At 41.3% G+C, this 26,938-nt stretch overlaps 2 protein-coding genes across 3 annotated transcripts in view; one reads left to right on the forward strand and one right to left on the reverse strand.

The window, feature by feature from the left end:
* Window positions 1-531: 531 nt before the first annotated feature.
* Window positions 532-26,873, reverse strand: TMED5 (transmembrane p24 trafficking protein 5). 2 transcript variants are annotated; one of them, XR_009865940.1, is made up of 5 exons: window positions 26,516-26,873; window positions 14,508-14,605; window positions 6,570-6,753; window positions 5,686-6,055; window positions 532-3,073 (listed from the first exon to the last, which is right to left on the reverse strand). XR_009865940.1 is itself a non-coding variant. In XM_062191769.1 (4 exons), exons 1-4 carry the CDS (start codon window positions 26,702-26,704, stop codon window positions 5,837-5,839), a joined length of 690 nt encoding a protein of 229 aa, XP_062047753.1. In that variant the 5' UTR covers window positions 26,705-26,873; the 3' UTR covers window positions 3,388-5,836. The 2 variants fall into 2 exon arrangements, 1 of the variants encoding a protein (XP_062047753.1); XM_062191769.1 differs by lacking the exon at window positions 532-3,073 and having other exon boundaries at window positions 3,388-6,055.
* The window catches only part of CCDC18 (coiled-coil domain containing 18), a 174,360-nt gene continuing 173,852 nt past the window's right edge, over window positions 26,431-26,938 (forward strand). The window contains exon 1 of the mRNA XM_062191757.1: window positions 26,431-26,453. The gene's annotated coding sequence lies outside the window, so the exon portion shown is untranslated. The remainder of the gene's footprint in view (window positions 26,454-26,938) is intronic.

Consider the following 26,938-nt stretch of genomic DNA (forward strand, 5'->3'; position numbering starts at 1 on the left):
CTCCCCAAATGGGTACAGCAGGGCCAGGGCCAGGGCCAAGCTGAAGCCAGGAGCTTGAGGAGCCCCCATGCAGTTGGGCCGTCATCTCATGCTTTCCCAGGATATTAGCAGGAGTTGCATGGGAAGTAGAACAGCCAGGACTCTAGCGCTCCTGTGGGATGCCAGCATGGCAAGTGGCAGCTTAACCTGCTGCTCCACAACACTGGCTCTAGTATTTCAGAACACAGAATTGCTTCTTAACATTTTTATTTCCATTTTATTTATTTATTTTTTTTAAGATTTATTTTTCACTTGTGAGTCAGAGTTACACAGAGGAGAGGCAGAGAGAGAGAGAGAGGTCTTCCATCTGATGATTTACTTCCCAATTGGCTGCAACAGTGAGAGCTGCACCGATCCGAAGCCAGGAACCTCTTCCGGGTCTCCCATGTGTGTGCAGGGGTCCAAGGACTTGGGCCATCTTCTGCTTTCCCAGGCCACAGCAGAGAGCTGGATCGGAAGTGGAGCAGCTGGGACTCAAATTGGCGCCTGTATGGGATGCCAGCGGTTCAGGCCAGGATGTTAACCCGCTGCACCACAGCACTCCCCCTCCCCCCCGATTTTATTTTGAAATATAGATTCATGGGAGTTGTAAAAAGCTACACAAGGGTGTGCTGGGTGACTCATCACAGTTGCTCGAAAAGGTAGTTATAGTATCAAATCCAGAAAATTCCTATTGGTACAGCTAAAAGAGCTTACTCAGATTTCACCAATTTTACGAGCATTATTGTATATATAGTGAGTGTATACAGTTCAGTGCAGTTTGTCACGAATTTGTGTAATCAAAATATAGGACTGTTGGGCCCTTGAAATCCACATTTTCCTTCTTCCATCCCTAATGCACGGCAACCACCATCCTTTTTTTTTTTTTTTTTTTTGGTCTAAACCTATTTCCCTTGAGGTGCAAGGGAACTGTTGCATGTATCAGAATTTGTGTCTTTTATTGCTGCATAGCATTTTACACTATGGGCATGCTAAAATGTAATCATTCACTTGATGCACATTTGAGTTTTTAAGTTTTTTCACTTCTCAAGGATAAAATGTCCTAGAGTACAAGTGCTGGCCTGTATGTTAACTACATGTTAAGTTATATGAGAAACTGTTGGGAATGTTTTCCAGAGTTCTACAGTCATAGCCTACCAGCAGTGTATAAGTGATCCACTTTCTCTAGAATCCTGAGAAAAACAGCTCAAAAATGTAATAAAAAAATGAGAGTTCTCATTAGCTGGTTCACTCCCCAAATGCCTACCTACAGTAGCCAAGGCGGGGCAGAAGCTGGAGCCAGGAATCAGGAATGCAGTCAGGTCTCCCACACAAGTGGCAGGAAGTCATCACTACTATGTTCTAAGGTCTACAGGAATCACACTCAGGTACTCCATTGTGGAGTATGGGTGTCCTTACCGGCAACTTCTCTTAGGCCTAATGCCTGCCTCTGCTTTTGAGGCTCTGGTCTCCACCTTCTACAAATGGCATTACTAGTGCTTGTAGAATTAACGCCAAGGGAGGAAGGGTTTAGTCGACTTCCAGTGTGATAATGGATATGGAAATAATCCTTGTTAGCAACATTTGATCATTACCGACACTAAAACATCCAGGATTAGGGAGTAGTACCTTCTGTTAAGGGAGTTCATGTTAGTGTTGGAAAACTGATTGCATTTTTCATATTTCTGCTTCCCTGTTTCCTCCTACTCTAACCATAGAACTCACAAATCTAAGCCTGTGAAAACATCAACTGGGCTGGCACTGTGGTGTATAGCACGTAAAGCTGCTGCTGCCTGCAGTGCCGGCATCCCATATGGATGTCAGTTTGAGTCCTGGCTATTCCACTTCTGATCCAGCTCTCTGCTATGGCCTGGAAAAGCAGTGAAAGAAGGCCCAAGTCCTCGGGGCCCTGCAGCCGCGTGGGAGACCCCCAGAAGAAACTGTCTCCTGGCTTCAGATCAATGCAGCTCCGGCCATTGTGGCCAACTGAGTAGTGAACCAGCGGATGTAAGACCTCTCTCTCTCTCTCTGCCTCTCCTTCTCTGTGTGTAACTCTTTCAAAATACATCTTTTTAAAAAAATATCAACCAGTACTCAAGTCTAAAACATCATTTTCATGTTTAAAGTCACATTATATGGTGTTGATTCACAGTCGGTGAAGATCTCCAGGTTTTCCCCCGTCCTGAATTTTCTTGCGTTTTTGAGATGCAGAGACCCAGTGTCTATTTGATATGCCCTCACTTATTTAACATCTTCCTAGGTCTGGATTATTTAATCTGCTCTTCCCCCTAGACACCTGAAAATAACAGGAGTGCACAAGCAGAAAGATACTTAAGGACTTTTTTTTAAACTTACTTCCTAAGAGTGGCTTGTTGAGTTGGCATTAAGGAAATGACCAACAATACATCAACCTATACCAAATATTGTACTTTCTAACATGCTATGTTACTTAAAAGTGGCATAGTGGGCAAAGCCTCCGCCTATGGCACCAGCATCCCATATGGGTGTTGGTTTGAGTCCCAGCTGCCCCTCTTCCAATCCAGCTCTCTGCTTGGATCCCTGCTCCCTCATTAGGGACCTGGAGGAAGTTCTTGGCTCCTGCTTCAGATGTGCCCAGCTGTTGAAGGAGTGAACTATTTGGTGGAAGATTCTCTCTCCCCTCTAACTCTGAAATAAATAACATCTTGAAAAATAAAATTTTTTTACAAATAAAATAGGTTCAAAGGAGTTTGGAGTTTCCAGGATCACCTGCTTAGTGAATTGGTCCAGGTATAACTGATTAAATTCCATCAAGTTGCATAAAAAAGAAGATTCCTGAGCCAATATTTCAGGGAGTCAATTTCTAGGGCCAGGAGCTTGTTAGTACGCCATGTGGGATGCCTACTTCCTCCTGAGCGCCTGGTTCAGTTCCATCTCTGCTTCCCATTCCAGCATTCCTGGTAATGCACATCCTAGGCGTACTCGGCTTGCTGCCACCCATGTGGGACACTCAAGATTAAGTTCCAGGTGCCTCGCTGTTGCATTCGAACCAGGAAATGGAAGTTTCTGTCTCTGCCTTTTAATAAAAACAAAAAGTTTCAGGGGTGGGGGTAGGGAAAACACTCCTTAGGTGTTTATTTACATTTCCAAACTCAGAACTGATGATCACTGTCTGCATATATTTCAAACACCTTTTAGGTACAATGCATGTTTAGGCCACATATGAATAAGTATATACATCAAGAGAACTCCAGTACAAAGGAGAATGATAACATTGTAAGAGATGCAAAGAGCTGTGGGTTTTCAAAGTGGGAGAGGAAAGCACATTGAAAATCGGAGACCAAGGGCTGATGGCTTTAAGTAGTAATAGCATTTGTAATAATTGGTAGATTAGATTTTTGATAGTAATTTTATTACATATACTTAGCTCAGTATGAATCCACATTGCTTATTTAAAATGGCCATCTGTTCAAAGATAAAGCAATTTGAGCAACACTGATTACATTCCAAATGAAAAAATTACATGCTAAGTTCATTTCCCTTACTATTTCATACAATATTCAGGTTTTGGTCAATTTTAAGACATGTTCAAGGATAAATATATTTAGAATTATATTTCAATTTGTAATTTATTTCAGTGTTATTGTCAAACACTCATTTATCTTCCACATCTTGACATTCACATGATAAAACAGTATATCTTTAATGACCCAACTGCAAATCAAAGCTAACGGTAAGCCTTAAAGGATTTCAACATTTTTAGTTTATAAAATTAAAAGCCAAAGACAAAATCAGCTGTTAAGTGAGAAATAGATCATTCAATTTTAGCATAATTTTAATTCAGAAAGTTTTTAAAAACGACATGAAGCAGAAAAAGACTGTTCTTTGTTTACAAATTTTTAATTTTTGTTAAAAGTAACATGCTTAAATATCCCACTTCGTGTTTATAAAAATAAAATTGACAATATTCCTAAATTTGTTTTCCAAGTAGTCATTTTTTAAAATAGGGTAAGAAATTATTGAATCATAGGCTTCAAATCAGTGGCACAAATTCCATGTAGGAGATGATGCAACAAATTCAGTATTAAGTAAGGAATCAGAATATAGTTAACAGCCATATAAAGAGGTAGAATTCTTGATCACAGTTTTATAGAAAAGATGCAGTTTATTTCTGTACTCTGCTTCATTACTTAGGGTACTGTAAATTTGCTTCTTGTGAATTTCACAGAAGAGGAAAACGGAAGGCTCTTCACAGTCATGTTACTGGCTCTTGTTCTGTTATGGGGTTTTCACTATTAGACACTTGAAACATATTCGTAGCAAATTAAGGTAACTGATCAAAAATGTAGTTTACCTCATTCTAAAAAGGTCTCTGAGTAGGGAAATCTAAGCTCTTCTGCCAAGGACCTAAGAAGGCGGGAAACTTACTTCTTCACCACTCAGTGTAAACTGTAAATGAAATCAATCTCGCACTCTCTGGTTAACATTATTGCTAATCAAGAATTCCGGCAGTAGTATAGATGGATTCTACACACCAATTTTAGGTTGATTGTTTCTAATTCACAATATGTTTGTTATAAGCAATATTAAAAACGGTATAGCTTAAAAATTATTTTATTCATAATGAAATTAAATTGAGTAAGACTCCACAGACTGCAATAAACTAGTGTGACAGAGACTTAGTGTATATGGGTTACTCACATATTGGGTGCTTGTAACCTGGGACTGTTACTTCAATGTCAATAAAAGAAAGTAAAAAATAAAGGCCACTTTGTGAAATTTATAATAAAAATTATAATACATATATACACTCAGTGCTAAATCTTTCAGTAGGGTTTACATTTCATAAAAAGTACCTGAATACATTCAAACATTCAAAACAGAGTAACTGTAGAAACCAAAACCCATAGCCAGATAGTTTCTTCCACTTAATGGAAGAAATTAACCTCCTATGATTCATATTAGGATTAAGAATGAGATGGATTCTAGATTTTTGAAAAATAGTTCTATTTAAGTTGATTTTATTTTCAACCAGGTATAAGCTTACCTACATTTCTTTCATTCTCATAATTTCTTCAAAGAGAAGACTTGTCCTGATTTTAATGAAGAAAGTGACTACATTTTAAAGAAATATCAAAATGTCAGCTTTGGGGAATGTAGGCTAAATACACTTTTTACCAATATTTCACATTGAAATATATGAGTGGTTATAAAAATCTCAAAAATACTGTTTTTATTAATAGGATTCATATGTAAACAGAAAAAAAACTAATATACTTTATCAATAATTGGGTAATTCTCAGATGATTTAAACAATATAATCAAAAGTTCTATAATTATTTGAAAGAGTGATAGAGCTCTTCCATTTGCTAATTCGTTCACCAAATGCCTGTGATAGCTGAAGCTTAAACTAGGAGCCAGGTCCTCAATCCGGGTCTCCCACTTAGGTGGATGCAGGTGTCCAAGGAGGTATCTTTAACTGCCACACCAAAGCCTGCCCCAAGATAACTTTTTAAAAGCAGATTGTTTGGGGTTGCATTTAGGCCCAATGTTATTTAAATGACCTTAGCAAATTTTTTTCAAACTTAGGAAAATGCAGTTAATACTATGGCTTCATTCAATTAATTCTATATTTGACAAAATACTCTCATTATACCTAAGTACAAGTGGATGGATAAGATTACTTACACAGAAAATGAAGATTTCCCTTTCACATTAAAATTATACTTGTTTCACACTGAATGACAATGCTTGAAAGCATTTTGGAAGACAATGGTCTTGACTGTAACAGTTTATTGCATTTTTCCATCCTCTTTTTTCCAAACTCTTGCTTGGAGTTTTAAGTTCTACTTTTCCTCTTATCATCAAATAGACTCTTCAGCATATAAACTTGAATGGCTGACACCACCACCATCACCACCAAATTAACCATAGACCAGAAATTGACTCTATCAAAGTTGCTTTCTTGTATGTTTCGATCACGAGCTTCAAATGCTCTCAGCAGAGTTTGGATGTGGCCACTTTTGCTTAGTCTGGACTTGATGCTGTTAATTGATTCCTGGAGATAAAACAGATCAGGTTTTAAAAAGCCCAACTGATGGTAACCTTAAGGTATTTACCAATTATATCATCTACCGTGTTTATAATGTCTTTGAATGTTAGTCTGGCCAATTCAGATTTAACAAAACATATGGTATTTTTATCTCACAAAGTATCAGTGAAATCAGAAAATATTTCACTTTAGATGTGCACAGTATATAATCAAAAGTATAATCTATTTATAATATAAAATATTTCAGTATTACAGTGATAAAATAAGCTTACCAGGATGGATTCTTGGTTGTACAACTTCTGAAAAAAACTATTTTTGTAAGAAGGTCTGGTGAGATAAGTAATTTGAACATACATAAACAAAATTAAAGTGAGATCTGAAATGATGTCACAGCATTTATGGCAGAAATAAGATAGTAGTAGAAACAGATTTTCCTGGCTAATGCAGATAAAATGCTTATCATATAGCAAGGCTGCTGGATATTAATACTTTTTATTTTTATATTAAAAACTATACTAACCAGGATATCCTCCAGTTTCATGTCTAGCATATCTGTGCCGGTAATATATTTCTTCCAATCTTCTTGTTCTTGTGCCTGCTCTCCCATATTATCAAGGATTAATTCAAAGAAAATCACCTTCTCAGAAATAGTGCTAAATGTATTGTCAAAGCAGAACATGTAGTCGCCATCTTCAGTCTCTACACTGCATAAAAAAAGTACATATCTTCAGTTTTTTCTATTTCTATTTGCAAATCAAAGGAAAAACAACTAAAGATAAAAAAGAAACAACATGGTTTATAATAATTGGATAGCTTACCAATAGATCCCTTAGTACTGAAAGATAATTTATAATTCCTTAGGAAAGAAATACATTCAAGTGTTCGAGACTTTGATGTGCTTGACACTTACTCCGTACACTACAGTAAATGATCCTGATCTAATTTTTGGAAAAGCAGAGGACTTAGAACCTAGATGCATGATAATATTGATGTAAAGTGTATAGTGTATAACATATAATATATTTGTGTAATACATAGAATTTTATTATGAGTTTTACTTATATGTAAATAGAACTAACAACTAACCCCTCTATTCAGATTAATCTGTGAATTGAGCTTTGTTTTGTTTTCAAAAGCAGTGGTGGACTGTCCTAAGTACAGACACTACTGATAAAAGTACATCTTTGTGCCGGCGCCGAGGCTCAGTAGGCTAATCCTCTGCCCTGTGGCGCTGGCACACCGGGTTCTAGTCCCGGTCGGGGCACCGGATACTGTCCCAGTTGCCCCTCCTCCAGGCCAGCTCTCTGCTGTGGCCAGGGAGTGCAGTGGAGGATGGCCCAAGTGCTTGGGCCCTGCACCCCATGGGAGACCAGGAGAAGCACCTGGCTCCTGGCTTCGGATTGGCGCAGTGCACTGGCTGTAGCGGCCATTTGAGGGGAGAACCAACGGAAGGAAGACTTTTCTTTCTGTCTAACTCTGCCTGGCCAAAAAAAAAAATGTGTTTTAGTTTTTATTATGACTTTCATAGAATAGCTGGTATAAATGATTTTGAAGTTTAATTAATGTGCAATATAATTTAAGTTTCCAAGAGGCTTGCATTATTTTTTATAGCCTCCTGTATACAACATGTGGTTTTCCTCTTTTATGCTAATCTTCATCTTTTTATTTATCCTATTTCTAAACTGTTTTTGTTTAAGCACAAAGAGAGAACTCATGAATGTGAATGGATTTTAATATATATACTACAAATAGTAATGTCCAATTCTTGCAAATCCCCTTATAATTTACATGATTTTTTTAACTTATTTTATTACTCTTGGTCCTTACCATCACATTTGGAATCATGGATCTTTTCAATGTAAGAAAGAGGAAGTTCAAACAGGGTTAAGGTGCTTGCCCAAGATCACATAGCCTATTATGGCATGGATGCAGCTTGGTTTTCTAATATTCTAATTGACTTTTCTATAGTACTGCTCGGAACTTGTCTACACTCTTTGTAGTCTTCTCAATTATGATAAACCTTTGGAAGGAGATTGAGCAAATACTGGTAAACACAGTGGGGAACCATTTTAAAAGAAAAAAGGCCAATGAAATGACATAAATTTTAGGTAACAGGACCCAGATATGGGGCATTTCCTAAGGAAAATTTTCTATTTTATTCTGATTAATGCATTTACTATTACAGTAACTATATAAGCAGATAACAGGACTATTTTGAAGGACAAAGATTCAATTAGACTGCATTCCCAAAGGGGGTGAAATCACTCAGGAAGGGGAAAAATTCTTAGTTATTACTATGATAGTTTATGACCCTCCAAATCTCAGTCTTACATAACAAAGAATCAATTCTCCAGAATTCATTTTCTCTGAATGGGTTTTCTTGGGTATCTCACAGCAGCATGAGTTCAGGGAAGGTACACAAAATGCATGCAAGAACAATGCTACAAAACAATGGTGAATAGACTGCTGTGTTGGAGGACTTCTGATTTATCAACTGTTTGATCCTGAAACCATTAGCTTCTTTGTGGATGTTTATGTTTGGTTCTCAACATTGTGAGAATTTTTAAAAAACTACCTTATATTTTATCATTTAATTCTATAAGTTATTCAATCCATTATCAATTATTTCAAGGGCTGAAAATTTTTCAATAATATTTGAGTGGCTATTAGTTGAAATTAGATATCAGTTAAAAGTTAATTGCACCAGAAATAAGTACTACATATATGAGCAAATAAATTACATTAGAAATTACTCAGAAAATATAGCTTTAAAAAAATAAAATTTAATGTTAATAGCTTTTGAATTTTTAATTTGTTTTAACTTCATTTACACCTTAATTTAATTTATTTAGAAATTCTTAACCCTGCATTGAATAAAAAGAGCAAGTGTGAACTTAAGTCTTATCTGTAAAGCACAGATGGACATAGAATACATAAATGGATACGTAGGGCCGGCGCCGCGGCTCACTAGGCTAGTCCTCCGCCTTGCAGCGCCGGCACACCGGGTTCTAGTCCCGGTCGGGGCACCGGATTCTATCCCGGTTGCCCCTCTTCCAGGCCAGCTCTCTGCTGTGGCCAGGGAGTGCAGTGGAGGATGGCCCAAGTGCTTGGGCCCTGCACCCGCATGGGAGACCAGGAGAAGCACCTGGCTCCTGCCATCGGATCAGCGCGGTGTGCTGGCCGCAGCGCGCCAGCCGCGGCGGCCATTAGAGGGTGAACCAACAGCAAAGGAAGACCTTTCTCTCTGTCTCTCTCTCTCACTGTCCACTCTGCCTGTCAAAAAAAAAAAAAAAAAAAAAAAGGATATGTAGTAAATCTAGTATTAGTAGTAAAGTTTCATGGGAGGATGACTAGGAGAAAAATGTCTACAAAGGCTCCCAGGGGGCAGGTAGAAAGTATACATGGGGGCCGGTGCTGTGGTGTAGCAGGTAATGCCGCTGCTTGCAGTGCAGGCATCCCATTTGGGCACTGGTTAGAGTCCCGGCTGCTCCACTTCCAATCCAGCTCCCTGCTATGGCCTGGGAAAGCAGCAGAAGATGGCCCAAGTCCTTGGGCCCCTGCACCCTTCTGGGAGACCCAGAAGAAGCTCCTGGTTCGAGGCTTTGGATCAGCGAAGCTCCTGCCATTGTGGTCAACTGGGGAGTGAACTAGCGGATGGAAGACCTCTCTCTCTCACTGCCTCTCCTCTCTCTGTGTAACTCTGACTTTCAAATAAATAAATTTTTTTTTTTTAAAGATTTTGTTTATTTATTTGAGAGGTAGAGTTACAGACAGAGGGAGAGACAGAGAGAAAGGTCTTCTTTCCGTTGGTTCACTCCCCAAATGGCTGCAACAGCCGGAGCTGCACCAATCCAAAGACAGGAGTCAGTAGCCTCTTCCTGGTCTCCCACGTGGGTGCAGGGGCCCAAGAACTTGGGCCATCCTCCACTGCCTTCCCAGGCCATAGCAGAGAGCCAGATTGGAAGAGGAGCAGCCGGGACTAGAACCAGCACTCAAATGGGATGCCGGCACCGCAGGCGGAGGATTAACCTACTGCACCATGGCGCTGGCCCCCAAATTAATTAAAAAACAAAACAAAAACAAAAACAAAAGAAAGTATAAATGAAAAAGAGTTGAGAGACAAGCATTTCCACATGTTTAATAAACAAGGATGCCTTAATATAGTCATTTCTATATTCATGCCTTTCCAGATCTCTGTTGACTGATTTTAGTGGAAAGAAATCTTATTAGTACAAATGACATATTATCCAAATAATCAAATAAAACAAGTTATCATGAACAGTCCATGATGTATAAATTCTGGTGGGAGACAGGGTAACATTAATTCAGTTGTCTAGAAAAATGTATTTTTTTAACTCCTCATTCTAGGTAGTGCTGGATAAATAAGTTTTTGGAGACGGTTTCACTAACCCTGACTACTAGAGGGACAATATTCCTAAAAGATTTATTTAAAAAAAAAAAAAAAAAAAAGATGAAGGGCCAGTGTTGAGGTGCAGTGGGTTAAGCCACCGTCTGCAATGCCAACATCCCATATGGGTGCCAGGTGCCAGTTTGAGTTTCGGCTGCTCCACATCCAATCCAGCTCCCTGCTAATGTGTCTGGGGAGGCAGCAGAAGATGGTCCAAGTGCTTGGGCCCCTACACCCACGTGGGAGTCCAGAACAGAGTTCTAGGCTCCTGGCTTCGGTCCAGGCAAGCCCTGGCAGTTGCAGCCATTTGGAGATGAACCAGTGGATGGAAGATCTCTTTCTCTAACTTTGCCTTCGCATAAGTAAGTCTTTAAAAAATAGAACAAAAAAAGTGTCATAACTGAGATTTTCGTTGCCTTCACAAAATTAATGTAACTAAAGATAAAAATCTGTTTTACTCTAATTTTAAGAAAGTAATTTGTAGATGTGGTATAGTGAGTAAGAGTGAACTGTGGAAGTGGACATTCAGCCTGACAATTCAGACACTTGTGTACCACACTGGACTGACTGGATTCGGTTTCAGGCTCCAAGTCTTGGGAATGCAAATCCTGGGAGGAAACAGTGATGGCTGAAGAAATTGGACCCTTGACACCCATGTGGGAGACCTGGACTGTGTTCCTGGTTCCTACTTCTGACCCTATTCCAGTCCTGGCCATTGCAGGCATTAGGAGAGTGAACCAGCAGATGGGAACTTTCTACTTGTCTTTCTCTCAAATTTAAAAAAAAAAAAAAAAAAAGAAAGATTGCCAGGTTTAGAAACTGGCTTTGCTGATCATTAGCTGTGTAAACTTCATCAACTTACTTAACTGTTCTATGCCCGTTTCCTCATCAGTAATATAATATTATATACTTCATAAGAGTGTGATCAAGAAAAAAAAAAAAAAAGTGCTTAGAATTCTTGCATGGCAGGCCAGCACCGCGGCTCAACAGGCTAACCTTCTGCCTTGCGGTGCCGGCACACCGGGTTCTAGTCCCGGTCGGGGCACCGATCCTGTCCCGGCTGCCCCTCTTCCAGGCCAGCTCTCTGCTGTGGCCAGGGAGTGCAGTGGAGGATGGCCCAAGTCCTTGGGCCCTGCACCCCATGGGAGACCAGGAGAAGCACCTGGCTCCTGCCATCGGATCAGCGCAGTGCGCCAGCCGCCGTGGCCATTGGAGGGTGAACCAACGGCAAAAAAAAAGGAAGACCTTTCTCTCTGTCTCTCTCTCACTGTCCACTCTGCCTGTCAAAAAAAAAAAAAGAATTCTCGCATGGCATATCAACAGACTCAATAAATGTGAACTATCATAAACTCAATTCCTTTCTCCCAATGACTTAATGAAGTAATTCTATGTGAAATAGCAATAAAATAGCTTTTTTCCCTTATTTTAAAGGATAGCAGATAAACTACATTTTTAGTTCTTATTCACATACCTATCAGAGAAAACATAGTTAATTCCAAGTATTTCAATCTAAACTCACTTTTTAAAATGACTATTAATCTTATTTATTAATAGTTCATATAAATGTTTCTGTGCTCTGCATAGTAAAGCAGCACTTAAGAAAGCATTTTAAGTGAATAGCCTAAAAAAATATGGTTGAGACTTATTTTCCCCTCGTTCTTTCATGAATATAGTATTTACTGAGTATCAATAACATGCCAGGCACTTTGGTTAACAAAGACCAACAATATAATAGTAACTAGTACTTACAACAATGTTATGTGCCAGGGATGTTCTAAGCATCATAGGACAGAAAGTAAAGAGTTTTGGTTCATCCTGTGTCCACCAGGCATGTATATCCCTGAAGACTTATTTTACTTCTCTGAGCCTCCTTGTCTGTAAAATGGGAATTGGGAATCAAAGAATCTATTGCTCAGTGGTTGGAAATATTGATTTAGAAGCATATATCATGCCAACCCTCATTTATAGCAAATATTAGATATTCTGTATTAGCTCTTCTCCTTCCAGTAAATTCATAGCTTACTTTTAAAAGAGTAATAATACTGACTAAACAAAGTGCTATAGTAAAATAATAGAATGGACAAGGGAAATATTATCAGTGAGGTATGGAAAGAGGAAAGTGAATTATTAAAAGAATACATGGCCTTCTCTTCAACCCTGAACTCAAACAGTCAAAACAAGTGCTTTCTTTCTATATGATTTCCTATGGTCAGATATCTTCTTTCAGGTTGTCTAATTCTCTAAAAAGATAATTTTATGATTAAAAACTTTTTTCAGACACACAAGTATATTCTACTGTTGTTAAAGAACGAAAACTATGAGGGCAAGCATTGGGCCTAGTGTAGTGGTTGAGACTGTGGTTAAGATAACATATTGGCTGGCGCCGTGGCTTAACAGGCTAATCCTCCGTCTTGCGGCACTGGCACACCGGGTTCTGGTCCCGGTTGGGGCGCCGGATTCTATCCCGGTTGCCCCTCTTCCAGGCCAGCTCTCTGCTGTGGCCCGGGAAGGCAGTGGAGGATGGCCCAAGTGCTTGGACCCTGCACCCGCATGGGAGACCAGGAGAAGCACCTGGCTCCTGCCTTCGGATCAACGCGATGAGCTGGCCGCAGCGGCCATTGGAGAGTGAACCAACGGCAAAGGAAGACCTTTCTCTCTCTCTCTCTCTCTCTCACTATCCACTCTGCCTGTCAAAAAAAAAAAAAAAGATAACATATTAAGTGCCTACGTTTAATTCCTGATTCCAGCTTCCAACCAAGGAAGACGCTAGGAGGCAGCAGGTGATGGCTCAAGTAGTTGGTTCCCCACCACACACGTTGGAAACCTAGATTAAGTTCCTGGTTCTTGGTTCCAACCCTGGCACAACCTGGTCGTTGCCAGCATTTGGGAAGCAAACCAGCAGACGGGAGCTTGCTCTCTCTCTTTATATATATATATTTTTCCCGCCCTCCCCCTATCTCATGAATAAATAAATAAAAGTTTAAAAGTGAAGAAAACTATGGATAAAAATGATACAAATAACAGTTCAAGAAACTTTAAGACACATATCTGGAACAGTAACTTTTAGTTAATGTGGAAAGCCTGAGCTAGCCAGAAAGGCAATAGATAGAATACAAGCATAGCATATAAGGTCACTGCTTGCTACGTGGTTATACCATATGGGTGCCAGTTCCAGATCAGGCTGCTCCTCTTCTGATCCAGCTCCCTGCTAATGTTCTTGGGAAAGCAGCAGAGAATGGCCCAAGTGCTTGGGCCCCTGCACCAAAGTGGGAGAACTGAAATAAGCTCCTGGCTTTGGTCTGGACCAGCCCTGGCTGTTGCAGCCACTTGGGGAGTGAACCAGTATGGATGGAAGCTGTCTCTCTTCTTCTTCTTTTTTTTTAAAGATTTATTTATTTATTTGAAAGTCAGAGTTACACAGAGAGAGGAGAGGCAGAGAGAGAGATAGAGGCTTCCATCCGCTGGTCCACTCCCCAGTTGGCTGCAGTGGCTGGAGCTGCGCAGCTCTGAAGCCAGGAATTTCCTCTGGGTCTCCGACTCAGGTGCAGGGGCCCAAGGACTGGGCCATCTTCTGCTGCTTTCGCAGGCCATTGCAGAGAGCCAGATTGGAAGTGGAGCAGCCAGGACTAGAACTGGTGCCCATATGGGATGCTGGCACCACAGGCAGAGTATTAACCTACTGCGCCACGGCTCTGGCCCCAAGCCCCTCCCTCTCTCCTCTCTGTCTCTTCCTCTTTCTGTATAACTCTGACTTCCAAAAAAATAAATAGAGCCTCAAAAAAAAAAAAAAAGAGAATACAATACCAAGAGGATAATAATCTACACATATGTAACCAAAGCAACAAAACAGTTTAGTCAGGATCAAAACAAAATGCTTAAGCAAAAAGGTTAATGGAAGATATGTAATTTATAAGATGACCCATTATCAAGGACTGTTTAAATGAAATCATCAATACTGATATTTAGTATTAAATTGCTAAATTTTCCTACCCTGCAAACAGCTTAATGGTATTATTTAGTCAAAGAAATCAACTAAGAGAGATTACTTACGTGTGAACACCATCTGATTTTCTTTGTTCAAAAACTAAGGTTTTGCCTTCTGGAGAGGCAAGATGAAAATCAATATCTAACCCTGCTCCATCTAAAACCTGTAGAAAAGCACATAAAAGAAAACTATATTATAAATTCAGAAAATAAAAAAATTATACAAAGTAGATCTTATGATGCAAAGATTTTTTTCCTTAAATCTAGAGGGGGTAAGAAAGCCAACAGAGTCATGTATGTTAGGGTTAGAAAGGAACTAAAAGATCATCTCATTTAACTCCATTCACTTTTGGAACTTACCCCTTCCTTACCCATTCCTTTCACTGCCACTTAAATTTAGGCTTTATGGATATTACACTTGATCTTAATCAAAAGGCTGAGAAGTGATACCTTATAGATATTACTAACAACTTCCAAAAACAGTGTCTTCATTAAGAAGCCCTATATAATGGACAGAAACTCAGAAGCTCAAACTTAGGTGATTTAGAACATTTCATATAACTTTTTGCGTTTATTTCCTCTTCAATGAAAGAGGAAATAAGCAGCTATCTACTTCTTAGCCTAGACCTTCAGGCTTCCATGATCTGACTCCAATTGACTTCAATAAATTCTTCTACCCTCCCTAGTATGAACTGTGTACTCCATTCAGGTGGGTTCATCTGCTGGCCAGCAAACAAAATCTGTTCCATTATAATGCCAAAATGATGATGATCATAGTAGCTAATGATTATAGCTTGTGCCAAAAGCTTGTGCCACATTGTTTTAACTGCTTTATATGGATTAATTTATTCCTTATAACAATTCTAAAAGGTAGGTCCTCTTATTTTAGTTAAAAAAAAAACCAAAAAAACAAAAATTGAGGCACAGAGGAGTCATTTTTCTAAGCTGACATAGCAAATAAGTAGCACAGCTGAAATTTAAAAACAATACTCAAGAAGAATAAAGCAGGAAGACTGACACTACCCAAATCCAAGATTTAATATAAAGTTACGTAGTCAAGACAGTAAAACAAAACAAACGTCCTCCCCGCCCCCCGCCAAATCCAAAAACAGAACAGAGGCCTAGAAGTAGACCACAAAAATATAGTCAACTGATCTTTGACAAAGATGCAAAGACAACAGAATGAAGATAATCTTTTCAACAAACGGTACTGGGAAAATTGGACAAATACATACAAAAAAGTCAATCTAGGGGCCATCATTGTGGCAGGGCAAGTTAAGCTGCCATCTGCAGAGCCAGCAACCCATATGGGCACCAGTTTCAAAGTGGGCTGACCCACTTTCAATCCAGCTCTCTGCTAATGTGCCTGGGAAAGCAGCAGAAGATAGCCCAAATGCTTTGGCCCCTGCACCCAGGCAGGAGACCCAGAATAAGTTTCTGGGTTCAGTCTGTCATAGCCCTGATTGTTGCAGTCATCTGCGGAGTGAACCAGCCAATGGAAGATATCTTTCTTTCTCTGTAACTCTATCTTTCAAATAAATAAATCTTTAAAAAAAAAAAAAAAAGTCAATCCAGACACAAATCTTACACTTTTCACAAAAACTAATTCAAATATAAAATGCAAAACCATAAAACTTCTAAGATAACACAAGAGAAAAGCTATGTCATACTAAATTTTAAATAGATTACCAAAAGCGCCAGCACCGTGGCTCAACAGGCTAATCCTCTGCCTAGCGGCGCCGGCACACCGGGTTCTAGTCTCGGTCGGGGCGCCGGATTCTGTCCCGGTTGCCACTCTTCCAGGCCAACTCTCTGCTGTGGCCCGGGAGTGCAGTGGAGGATGGCCCAAGTCCTTGGGCCCTGCACCCCATGGGAGACCAGGAGAAGCAACTGGCTCCTGGCTTCGGATCAGCGCGGTGCGCCGGCCACAGCGGCCATTGGAGGGTGAACCAACGGCAAAAGGAAGACCTTTCTCTCTGTCTCTCTCTCTCACTGTCTACTCTGCCTGTCAAAAAGTTAAAAAAAAAAAAAAAAAAAGAGATTACCAAAAGCACTATCTGTGAAAATTGGTAAGTTGAGTTTCATTAAAATTAAGATCTTGTTCTCTGCAAAAGATGTTGTTAATTGAATGAAAAGGTGAACCACAGAATGGGGAGAAAATATTTGCAAAACATACTATCTGATAAAGGACCTAACATGCAAAATACGTAGAGAACTCTTAACCAATAAAACAAGAAAGTTTATATAAACATAATTTTATCATATAATCCAGTAATCCCAGGTATTTATCCAATTGCACTAAAAATTTACATTCACAAAAATATTGCCTTAAATATTTATGGTGTTGTTATTCATATTCAGGGAAAACTAGAAACAACCAAGATACTTTTCAACAGGTGAGTGGATGAATAAGTTTATTTACACAATGGAATATTATTCAACAATAAAAAGAAATGAGCTATCAAGCCACATAAAGATTATGAAAGACTCTTAAATACATACTGTGAAGCAAAAGAAGAAAATCTGAAAAGACTCTATACTGTATGATTCCAAATATATGATATTCTGGAAAAGGCTAAACTATGGATACAATAATAAAGTTCAGCAGTTGCCCAGTGTTCAGTGTTCAGGGGACCAGGGACTAAATAGGGAGGGCACAGGGAATTTTTTTTTTTTTTTTTGACAGGCAGAGTGGACAGTGAGAGAGAGACAGAGAGAAAGGTCTTCCTTTTGCCGTTGGTTCACCCTCCAATGGCCGCCGCGGTAGGCGCACTGCGGCCGGCGCACCGCGCTGATCCGATGGCAGGAGCCAGGTGCTTCTCCTGGTCTCCCATGCGGGTGCAGGGCCCAAGCACTTGGGCCATCCTCCACTACACTCCCTGGCCACAGCAGAGAGCTGGCCTGGAAGAGGGGCAACCGGGACAGGATCGATGCCCTGACCGGGACTAGAACCTGGTGTGCCAGCGCCGCAAGGCGGAAGATTAGCCTAGTGAGCCGCGGCGCCGGCTGGCACAGGGGATTTTTAGTGATGTGTAACTGTCTTGTGTGACTCTAATATTGGATATATAGTATGCATTTGTCAAAATACATAGAAGTATACCTCACAGAGTGAACTTTAATGCAACTATGAACTTTAAACTTGCAACAAAGGCATCACAAAATACAAGATTTAAATAATCAAGGAAGCTGTATGAAACTGTTTGGGTTTATGTGTGCAAGTATTCTATAAAACTATTCTAGGGGCCAGCGATGTGGCATGGAGAGTAAAGCTGCCACCTATAGTGCTGGCATCCCATATGGACACCAGTGCGAATCCTGGCTGCTCCTCTTCTGACCCAGCTCCCTGCAAAGGTGCCTGGGAAAGCAGAAGATGGCTCAAGTGCTTGGGCCCCTGCACCCATGAGAGAGATCGGGAAGAAGCTCCTGGCTTCAGATTGGCACAATTCTGGGCATTGGAGACTTTGGGGAGTAAACCAGTGGATGGAAACCCTGTCCCCCCACCCCACCCCGCCACTCTGCAACTCTACCTTTCAAATAAACAAATCATAAAAAAAACCCAAAATACAAAACAAAATAAAAAAACAACCATTCTAAAAAATAAAGTCTTGCAGGGCAGGCATTTGGTCTAGCAGTTAAAAGGCTCAAGTCCCATATTAGAGTGATTAGATTTGATAATTGGTTCTCACTCTGAATTTCAAGTTTCTGCCAGTGCAGAACCTGGGAAGCAGCTGATGATGGCTCAAGTAACTAGATTCCTGCAACCCTTGTGGGAGACTTGGATTGAGTTCTCAGTTCCCAGCTTTGGTCTTGTTCAGCACTGGACATTGCAAGCATTTGAGGAGACCAGTGGATGAGAGTTCTCTCTCCCTGTCTTTTGAATAATAATAATAAATAATAACGTAAAAAGGTATAGAATTTCCTCAAGAAACTAAAAATAGGAACTGAAATCAATATGTGGAATGCATATCTGTACTCCTATGTGCATTGCAGCACCATTCACAAGTCAAGATATTGAAACGACCTAAGTGCCTACCAATGGATGAATGGATAAAGAAAATGTTATGTATACAGAAACACACAATGGAATACTATTCAGCTTTATAAAAGGAAGAAATCCTGTCGTTTGTGACAACATAGATGGATATGGAGGACATTAAATGAAGTAAGTCAAGCATAGAGACAAATACTTCATGATCTCACTTCTCTGTGGAATCTAACAAAATTGAACTCTTAGAAGTAGAGACTAGAACTATGGTTATTGGGTGGAGAAGAAGAAAATAGAAAGTTATTGATCAAAGGGTACAAAGTTTCAGATACCAGGGAAGAATAGGTTTTAGATCTATTCCACAGCAGGAAGACTATAGTCAATAATAATGTATTATATATTTCAAAAATATGAATAAACTCCAAATGTGTCACCTTAAACAAGCAAGATAAACTTCAGCTTAATTCATTCATGCCATATTGTATGCATTATATCAAAACACCCTATGAATGTACATAATTACTATTTACATAATTATTATCAAAACCAATAAATCCTTTTAAACAAGATTAAAAAGATTTACTGTTTAAAAAGATTTAAGTATGGGGCCGGCGCCATGGCCCACTAGGTTAATCATCCGCCTGCGGCGCTGGCATCCTATATGGGGACTGGGTTCTAGTCCCGGTTGCTCCTCTTCCAGTCCAGCTCTCTACTGTGGCCCAGGAAAGCAGTGGAGGATGGCCCAAGTGGTTAGGTCCCTGTACCTGCATGGGAGACCAGGCAGAGGCATCTGGCTCCTGCCTTCAGATCGGCGTAGCTCTGGCCATTGTGGCCATTTGGGGGTGAACCATCAAATGGAAGACCTTTCTCTCTGTCTCTCACTGTCTGTAACTCTACCTGTCAAATAAATAAATAAAAATCTTAAAAAAAAAAAAAGATTTAAGTAGAAGATAGAGCTGAAGAAATTATCTACAATGAAGAACAGTGAGACAAAGAAATCCTGAAAGATTAGGAACTATGACAGACTTAAAAAAAACCCTAACATATACCTGATACACATTCTGGAGGGAAGTAATCACCAGATGGGGAAAGGTAATAATTGAAAACATAATAGCTGAGAATTCTCCTTACCTACTGAAATATTTGATTAAGATTTAAAAATTTAGATAAAAGAAGCATTAAAAGACCCAAGTATAATAAATTTTGGAATTCTATATTAGACAAACTTGTGAAACTGCAGAAGTAGAAAAAAAAAAAAGAGAGATGAGCTGCATGCAAATATACAATAAACTGACAGGAAGCTTCAACAGTTATAGTGAAAGTCAGAAGATTATAAAATTCTAGTTATAATGCATTGGGGAAAACAACCTGTCGGGCCAGCGCTGTGGCTTAACAGGCTAATCCTCCACCTTGCAGCGCTGGCACACCGGGTTCTAGTCCCGGTTGGGGCGCCGGATTCTATCCCCGTTGCCCCTCTTCCAGGCCAACTCTCTGCTATGGCCTGGGAAGGCAGTGGAGGATGGCCCAAGTCCTTGGGCCCTGCACCCGCATGGGAGACCAGGAGAAGCATCTGGCTCCTGGCTTCGGATCAGCGCGATGCGCCGGCCGCAGCGGCCATTGGAGGGTGAACCAACAGCAAAAGGGAAGACCTTTCTCTCTGTCTCTCTCTCTCTCACTATCCACTCTGCCTGTCAAAAAAAACAACCTGTCAACTAAGAAATTTTTTTTTTAAGATTTATTTATTTATTTGAAAGTCAGAGCTACACACAGAGAGAAGGAGAGGCAGAGAGAGAAAGGCCCTCCATCTGCTGGTTCACTCCCCAGATGGCCGCAACAGCCGGAGCTGTGCCGATCCAAAGCCAGGAGCCAGGAGCTTCTTCCCAATCTCCCATGCGGGTGCAGGGGCCCAAGCACTTGGGCCATCTTCCACTGCTTTCCCAGGCCATAGCAGAGAGCTGGTCAATTAAGAATTATTCAAGCAACTTAATTCTTTAAAATTGTCATCATGTTATATGTACATATGTTATATGTTATATGTACATATATATACATATATGTACACCATAGTAGACAGGCCCAATATCTTGCTGCTAAAATTTTCTTTTTTAGACATAAATATGATCAAGTAAACATGCTTAAAATTCTTTGATGTTGTCTTCTGCTATCTATGAAAGACTGACTTCCTTAACAAAAACCTATGGGTTGGTGTTGCAGCACAGTGGGGTAAGCCACCCTTTCAACAATGGTATTCCCTATCAAGAGTTCAGCTTTGAGTCCTTACTCTTCTGCTTCTGATTCAGCTCACTGTTAATGCAGCTGGGAAGGCAGCAGAAGATAGCCCAAGTACGTGGGTTCCTGACACTCATGCGATAGACTACAATGGAGTTCACGTGGGTTCCTGACACTCATGCGATAGACTACAATGGAGTTCTTTTTTTTTTTTTTTTTTTTTTTTTTTATTTGACAGGCAGAGTTAGTGAGAGAGACAGAGAGAAAGGTCTTCCTTCACCTTGGTTCACTCCCCAAATGGCTGCTGATCCGAAGCCAGGAGCCAGGTGCCTCTTCCTGGTCTCCCATGAGGGTGCAGGGGCCCACACATCTGGGCCATCCTCCACTGCCTTCCCGGGTCACAGCAGAGAGCTGGACTGGAAGAGGAGCAACCGGGACTAGAACCTGATGCCCACATGGGATGCTGGCGCCGCAGCTGGAGGATTAACCAAGTGAGCCATGGCGCCAGCCCCGTAAATGGAGTTCTTGGCTCCTGGCTTCGGCCTGGCCTAGATCTGGATGTTGAGGCCACAAGGAGAATGAACCTGTGGATAAAAATCTTAATCTCAATCTCCCTCTGCGTTTCAAATAAATCAATCTTACACAAAACAAAACATGAACCTAAAAGGCTCTGTATGGTCTAGCTGCAACTAATATGTTTAGTAGTCTTTTCAACTCCTCAAAGGTATCTTGTCTTCTTAGCTCCTCCGCACATGCTGTCATTTTTATCCATTATCCTGTTCCACTAGCACTCTGTGCTTAGTGAAAGCTTAATTATTTTACAGTTTATTGCTCCACTTCTGAGCTATCTTCTCTCAACTTCCAGATAAAACCAAGTCCTCCTACCAAACACATTCAGTCTTATGTGCTTGACTTCATAGCACTCATTCAAGTTATAATTTTACATTTATTTATATATTATTTGGCTAATGTCTGTACCCATATGTAATTGATGAATATATGGACAAAATTTCACTCACTATTGTATTCCAAGCATACCCAGGATAGTGCTGACACAGGTTAAGGCTCAATAATTACTTATATTTTTAAATGAATGATCCTGTTTTATTCATAAGGTAAGCATTTTGGCATTTAGATTTTTCAAGAAATTGTATTAAGATAGTGTGGGACTGGTCAATTACCCTGATAAGAATTCTAAAACCTGAAAAGAAATAATTAAAAATTGTCAAGATGTCATAGTAATCAAGGGTAATGTTGGGTTGTTCACTTCACATTTTAATAACTAATGTTGCAGATCAAAAGAATGACACCCAAAGTAAAGGCCACAGCAGTAGCAGCAGAAACTATTTCTCTCTTTCTCCTGCCCTCCTTTCTCACCTCTCATGCTTCCCCTGGGCGAGCTGTAGAAACTAGACGCCTTCTCTCCCAAGTTGGATCATAGAAATCTGACCTCCTTTTCCCCAAGTCAGCCAGAAAACCTAAAGAAATTATTCTAACTCCCCCCCCCCCCCCAACTTTCTGTAGAAGAGCTGGCTGTATCATAAGATTCTCATTTCAAAAAGGGTCTTGCCTTAAACTCAGAAGGAAAGAATGCAGTACAGACAGGCCTGGAAGAATCTAAACAGGTCTTGCTGTTTCCCCCTCAGACTATTACTATTGGATTCTATTTTTATCCAGTCATATTTCTACATGGCTGTCCATGTTTCATCAAATCTAGAAACTTCAGTCTTTCGGAATTCAATCTGAAGTCTCCTGGCTCCCAGGTCATACAAACTTATAATAAATATGCCTGTTTTTTTTTTTCCTATTGGTCTGCCTACAGTTAGTTAATTTCAGCAAACCTTAAGAGGGGGGAAGGGAAGTTCACCTCAAATGAACTTTTAAGACAAAAATCAGTAGCTTGTAGTTACTGAGCAATTAATCTTAGAGTTGGAAAATGTGAAAAAGAGGCTGAAGATGATCTTCACATTATAAACGCCTCCAGCATTTCAGATTACAAACATTAAACATATGAAACACAGCCTCTAGCTCTTAATGCCTTTCAAGAAGATACTAGATACTATTAAACCCCAGTCTCTTGAGTTTCTCAGTTTTCCTCATTAGTTTCTTTACAAATCAACCTCACACTAAAATTTACTCACTAAATTGAGGAAGTGGTAGTACAGCCTGCCCCACTGGGTCTCTTATCACAGGACTCATGAGGTCATTTATTTCCTTTACAGATAGCACCTTGATGGTCCCAGTCCCCTAGGGAGAATGCTTTGAAGGAATAGTCCCTTTAAGGGTAACTAAGATGCAAAGTATCAAGCTCAACTAAGTCAGCTTTATAACTCTAAAGTGTAAACGTAAAACTAGTATTAATTGAATATTTACTATGTGTCAACCCTGGTTCCTGAGCATTGACCAGTACTAACTCATTTTTTTTTAAATGAACTCTCTGAGGTGTTTGCTATTACCTCTACTTTACAACTGAGAAGTAACTTTTTCAAGATCATACAAGTTCTAAGTGGCCTCGTCAGATATGAACCGAGGTTAAAGTTAAGAGCTCTTAAAAAAAAAAAAAAAAAAAAGTCAGTACTTAAAAAAACTAGTTTCCTCTCTAGGCCAGCGTCACGGCTCACTAGGCTAATCCTCCGCCTGTGGCGCCAGCACACCGGGTCCTAGCCCTGGTCGGGGTGCCGGATTCTGTCCCAGTTGCCCCTCTTCCAGGCCAGCTCTCTGCTGTGGCCCAGGAGTGCAATGGAGGATGGCCCAAGTGCTTGGGCCCTGCACCCCATGGGAGACCAGGAGAAGCACCTGGCTCCTGGCTTCGGATCAGCACGGTGCGCCGGCCGCAGCGGCCATTGGAGGGTGAACCAATGGTAAAGGAAGACCTTTCTCTCTGTCTCTCTCTCTCTCACTGTCCACTCTGCCTGTCAAAAAAAAACCAAAAAAACAAAAACAAAAACAACAACAAAACACACACACACACACACACAAACCACTAGTTTCCTCTCTAATATTTGGGTCAATACTGAGTTATATTTGGCAAATAAAAATTGCTTACTTATCTAAACTAGCTCCATACTTGTTTTCATTGCCTTCAAAATTAGCTCCCCTTAATTCCAGCTTCCACCTTAAGATATACTAAAATCTTTAATGGCCTGGTACAAAATAAGGGAGCAGCTACTTAGCAAGAGGTATAAGGCTATGACTCAGGATCCAGGTCTCAGCCTCCGGGCCTCTCTAATCTCCCACCTGTAGACTTTACAGACTTAAAATCTGATTAAAAAAAAAAAAAGAAGAAAGAAAAGAAAAAACAACAACCAAAACCCTTAGGGGGCCAATCTGTGGAAGAACAAGATAAGCCATACTTCTCACTCTCCGATCCAGTTCCCTGATAATACACCTGGGCCTGGGAAAGCAGCAGCAAATGGCCCAAGTGCTTGGGTCCCTGTCACCTGTGTGGGAGACCACGATGGAGGTTCCTGGCTCCCAGTTTCAGCCTGGCTGAACACTCGCTGTTGTAGCCATATGGGGGGTGGGGTGGGATGGGGTGTGAACCAGTAGATGGCAGAAGGATCTTTCACTCTGCCACTCTTTTAAATAAATAAATCTTGTAAAAAAAAAAAAAATGATGCCACATCTACAATGTCTCTGTAAAAAAAGAAAAACAGTACTTGTAGTGTTCATTATATAATGGTCATCACCACTCATGCTATGCATTTTCAGAACTGTGTCTATTCACATTGTTCCCTTTTCTTTTATGAATATATGTATTGGGCTGGTGTTATAGCTTGTAAAGCTGCCTCCTGCAGTGTCAGTATCCCATATGGGTGACAGTGCAAGTCCCAGTTGCTCCACTTCAGATCCAGCTCCTTGTTTATAGCCTGGGAAAGCAGGGGAAGATGGCCTAAGTCCTTGGGCCCCCGCACCCCGTGTGAGAGACCTGGAAGAAGCTCCTGGTTCCTAGGTTAGGATTGGCCAGCTTCAGCCACTGCAGCCATTTGGGGAGTGAACCAGCAGATGGAAAATTACTCTCTGTCTCGGTCCTTCTCTCCCTCTGTAACTTTGTCTTTCAAATAAATGAATCTTTTTAAAAAAAGGAAATGTGTATTATGAAAAAAACCATGTATGGATTTCAAAATTTTCTCAATCAAAGTAAACTTAAGGGGCTGGAGCTGTGGGGCAGCGGGTTAACGCCCTGGCCTGAAGCGCCAGCATCCCATATAGGTGCCGGTTCTAGTCCTAGCTGCTCTGCTTCCGATCCAGCTCTCTGCTATGGCCTGGGATAGTAGTAGAAGATGGCCCAAGTCCTTAGGCCCCTGCACCCGCATGGGAGACACGGAAGAAGCTCCTGGCTCCTGGCTCAGGATCGGCGCAGTTCCGCCTGTTGCGGTCAATTGGGGAGTGAACCATCGAATGGAAGATCTCTCTCTCTCTCCTCCCTCTGTGTAGCTCTGACTCTCAAGTAAAAAATAAAAAAACAAAGTAAACTTAATCTCATTTTTCCATGAAATTTTGAAGTACCATCATACTATCTATTCAAGGTTTAACTTTTTTTTTTTGACAGGCAGAGTGGACAGTGAGAGAGAGGGACAGAGAGAAAGGTCTTCCTTTTGCCGTTGGTTCACCCTCCAATGGCCGCCGCACCGCGCTGTTCCGCCAGGTGCTGCTCCTGGTCTCCCATGGGGTGCAGGGCCCAAGGACTTGGGCCATCCTCCACTGCACTCCCTGGCCACAGCAGAGAGCTGGCCTGGAAGAGGGGCAACCGGGACAGGATCGGTGCCCCGACCGGGACTAGAACCCGGTGTGCCGGCGCTGCAAGGCAGAGGATTAGCCTACTGAGCCGCGGCACCGGCTTCAAGGTTTAACTTTTTAACTCTACTGGAAATGAATACTGAGTTCTAGACTATGTTTAAATGTGTGACTTTAGATAATCTACTCTCTATGCTTACTTTATGCATCCACACATAATTTAATTTCAAAGTTCCTTCCGGTAAAATTTTTTAAACCTTTTATTTGTTCTGTGAGAGAATTTGGAGTTGAAAAAAAAAATCTCTACATGAACTTACAAAAAATTAACATTTGATAAAAAAAAATTTGAAAGCTGAAACACACCAATACATCTTTTTCCCATTGTTACCAGGCACTGATGTCTTCTAAGAATTACCGCATACCAGAATGACTACAGAAATTAAGGTAATTCTCAACAAAAGGAGTATTATGCAGATGCTAAAAAGCAAACAATGACACAGTGACGTGCTTACAACGCTCGATGAAGAAAAAGGTTATAAAGTTTTAACATACGATTTGATCTCATTTGAGTAGAAAATAATGGATAAACAAGTGGGATGGATATGTGCCATTAAATACAGCAACTGCCCTTTCAACATATTTCAAAACCGAGTTTACTGTTAATCACAGGGTCACAATTCAAAAATCCTTAACTGAAGCCAAAAGTGAAGACTGATACTGTGGGAGTTGCGCGAAAGTGGTGGGGATGGCTCAAACAAGTGTCATCACCGCGCCCAATGACGAAGGAGAACGTGTGTCGTGCACTGGCTAGAAAAGCGACGGACGATTACGAAACCAAGAGAAACGGCACCGACACCATCCGTCCTGGCCTCCTTCCGAACGGAGGAAAGGGTAGAGGGCGGGCAGTGGTCGATTCCAGATCTCGCCTAATCTGCGGGCCCCGGGCCCCGGGCCCCGGGGCCAGAGCCGCCCCCGCCTCGCGCGCCTGCGCACAGCGGACCGCTTCCCGGGCGGCCCTCGGCTCTTCCCCACCCCGGCAGTCCGCAGAAGTTTCTAAGCGGGTGAGAGACAAGGACGCGGTGCAGCTGGACTCAGAGAAAGCTGGTTCCCCCTCCGCACTCACCTGGTACTCGATCTCCAGCGAGGCCTTCAGGGGCATGGGCTGGTAGAAACACTCCTTCTGGCCGGCCGGAAGGGTAAAGGTGAAGTCACTGTCTAAGGAGGGAGTGAAGCCTGCCGCCCCGGGCAGCAGCACCGGCGGCAGAGCGGCCAGAAGGAGCACGGGGACGGGCAGCCAGCTCTTCTCGCCCATGCCTGCCAGGCGATCCTGGGTGGGACTAGGGTAGGATACTGGCGCCTCGGCTCAGCTTTTCCGCCCTGGATTCCTCCTCGAGGTGCGCAGAGAAACCCGGAGTGGCGGCCGCGTCGGCGGCAAACGCTCCCCGGGAGAGGGAAGTGCGCTCCTCAAAAAGGGTCAGCCTAGGGGCGGGGCCAGCCCGTTCCGCATCTTCCCGTCTCAGCCCCCTCACGCCTGGCGTGGACGCCG

This window comes from Lepus europaeus, chromosome 5 (genome assembly GCF_033115175.1).
Source record: "Lepus europaeus isolate LE1 chromosome 5, mLepTim1.pri, whole genome shotgun sequence".
Lineage (NCBI taxonomy): Eukaryota > Metazoa > Chordata > Mammalia > Lagomorpha > Leporidae > Lepus > Lepus europaeus.

Bases quoted from the DNA above. Each gene is read 5' to 3' on its own strand.
- TMED5 (XM_062191769.1), bottom strand. From the start codon at position 26,704: ATGGGCGAGAAGAGCTGGCTGCCCGTCCCCGTGCTCCTTCTGGCCGCT. The intron at 14,606-26,515 runs GTGAGTGCGGAG...GCTTTTCTACAG, and splicing joins CGCTGGAGATCGAGTACCAG to GTTTTAGATGGAGCAGGGTT. The intron at 6,056-6,569 runs GTTAGTATAGTT...TTTTATCTCCAG, and splicing joins TGAAACTGGAGGATATCCTG to GAATCAATTAACAGCATCAA.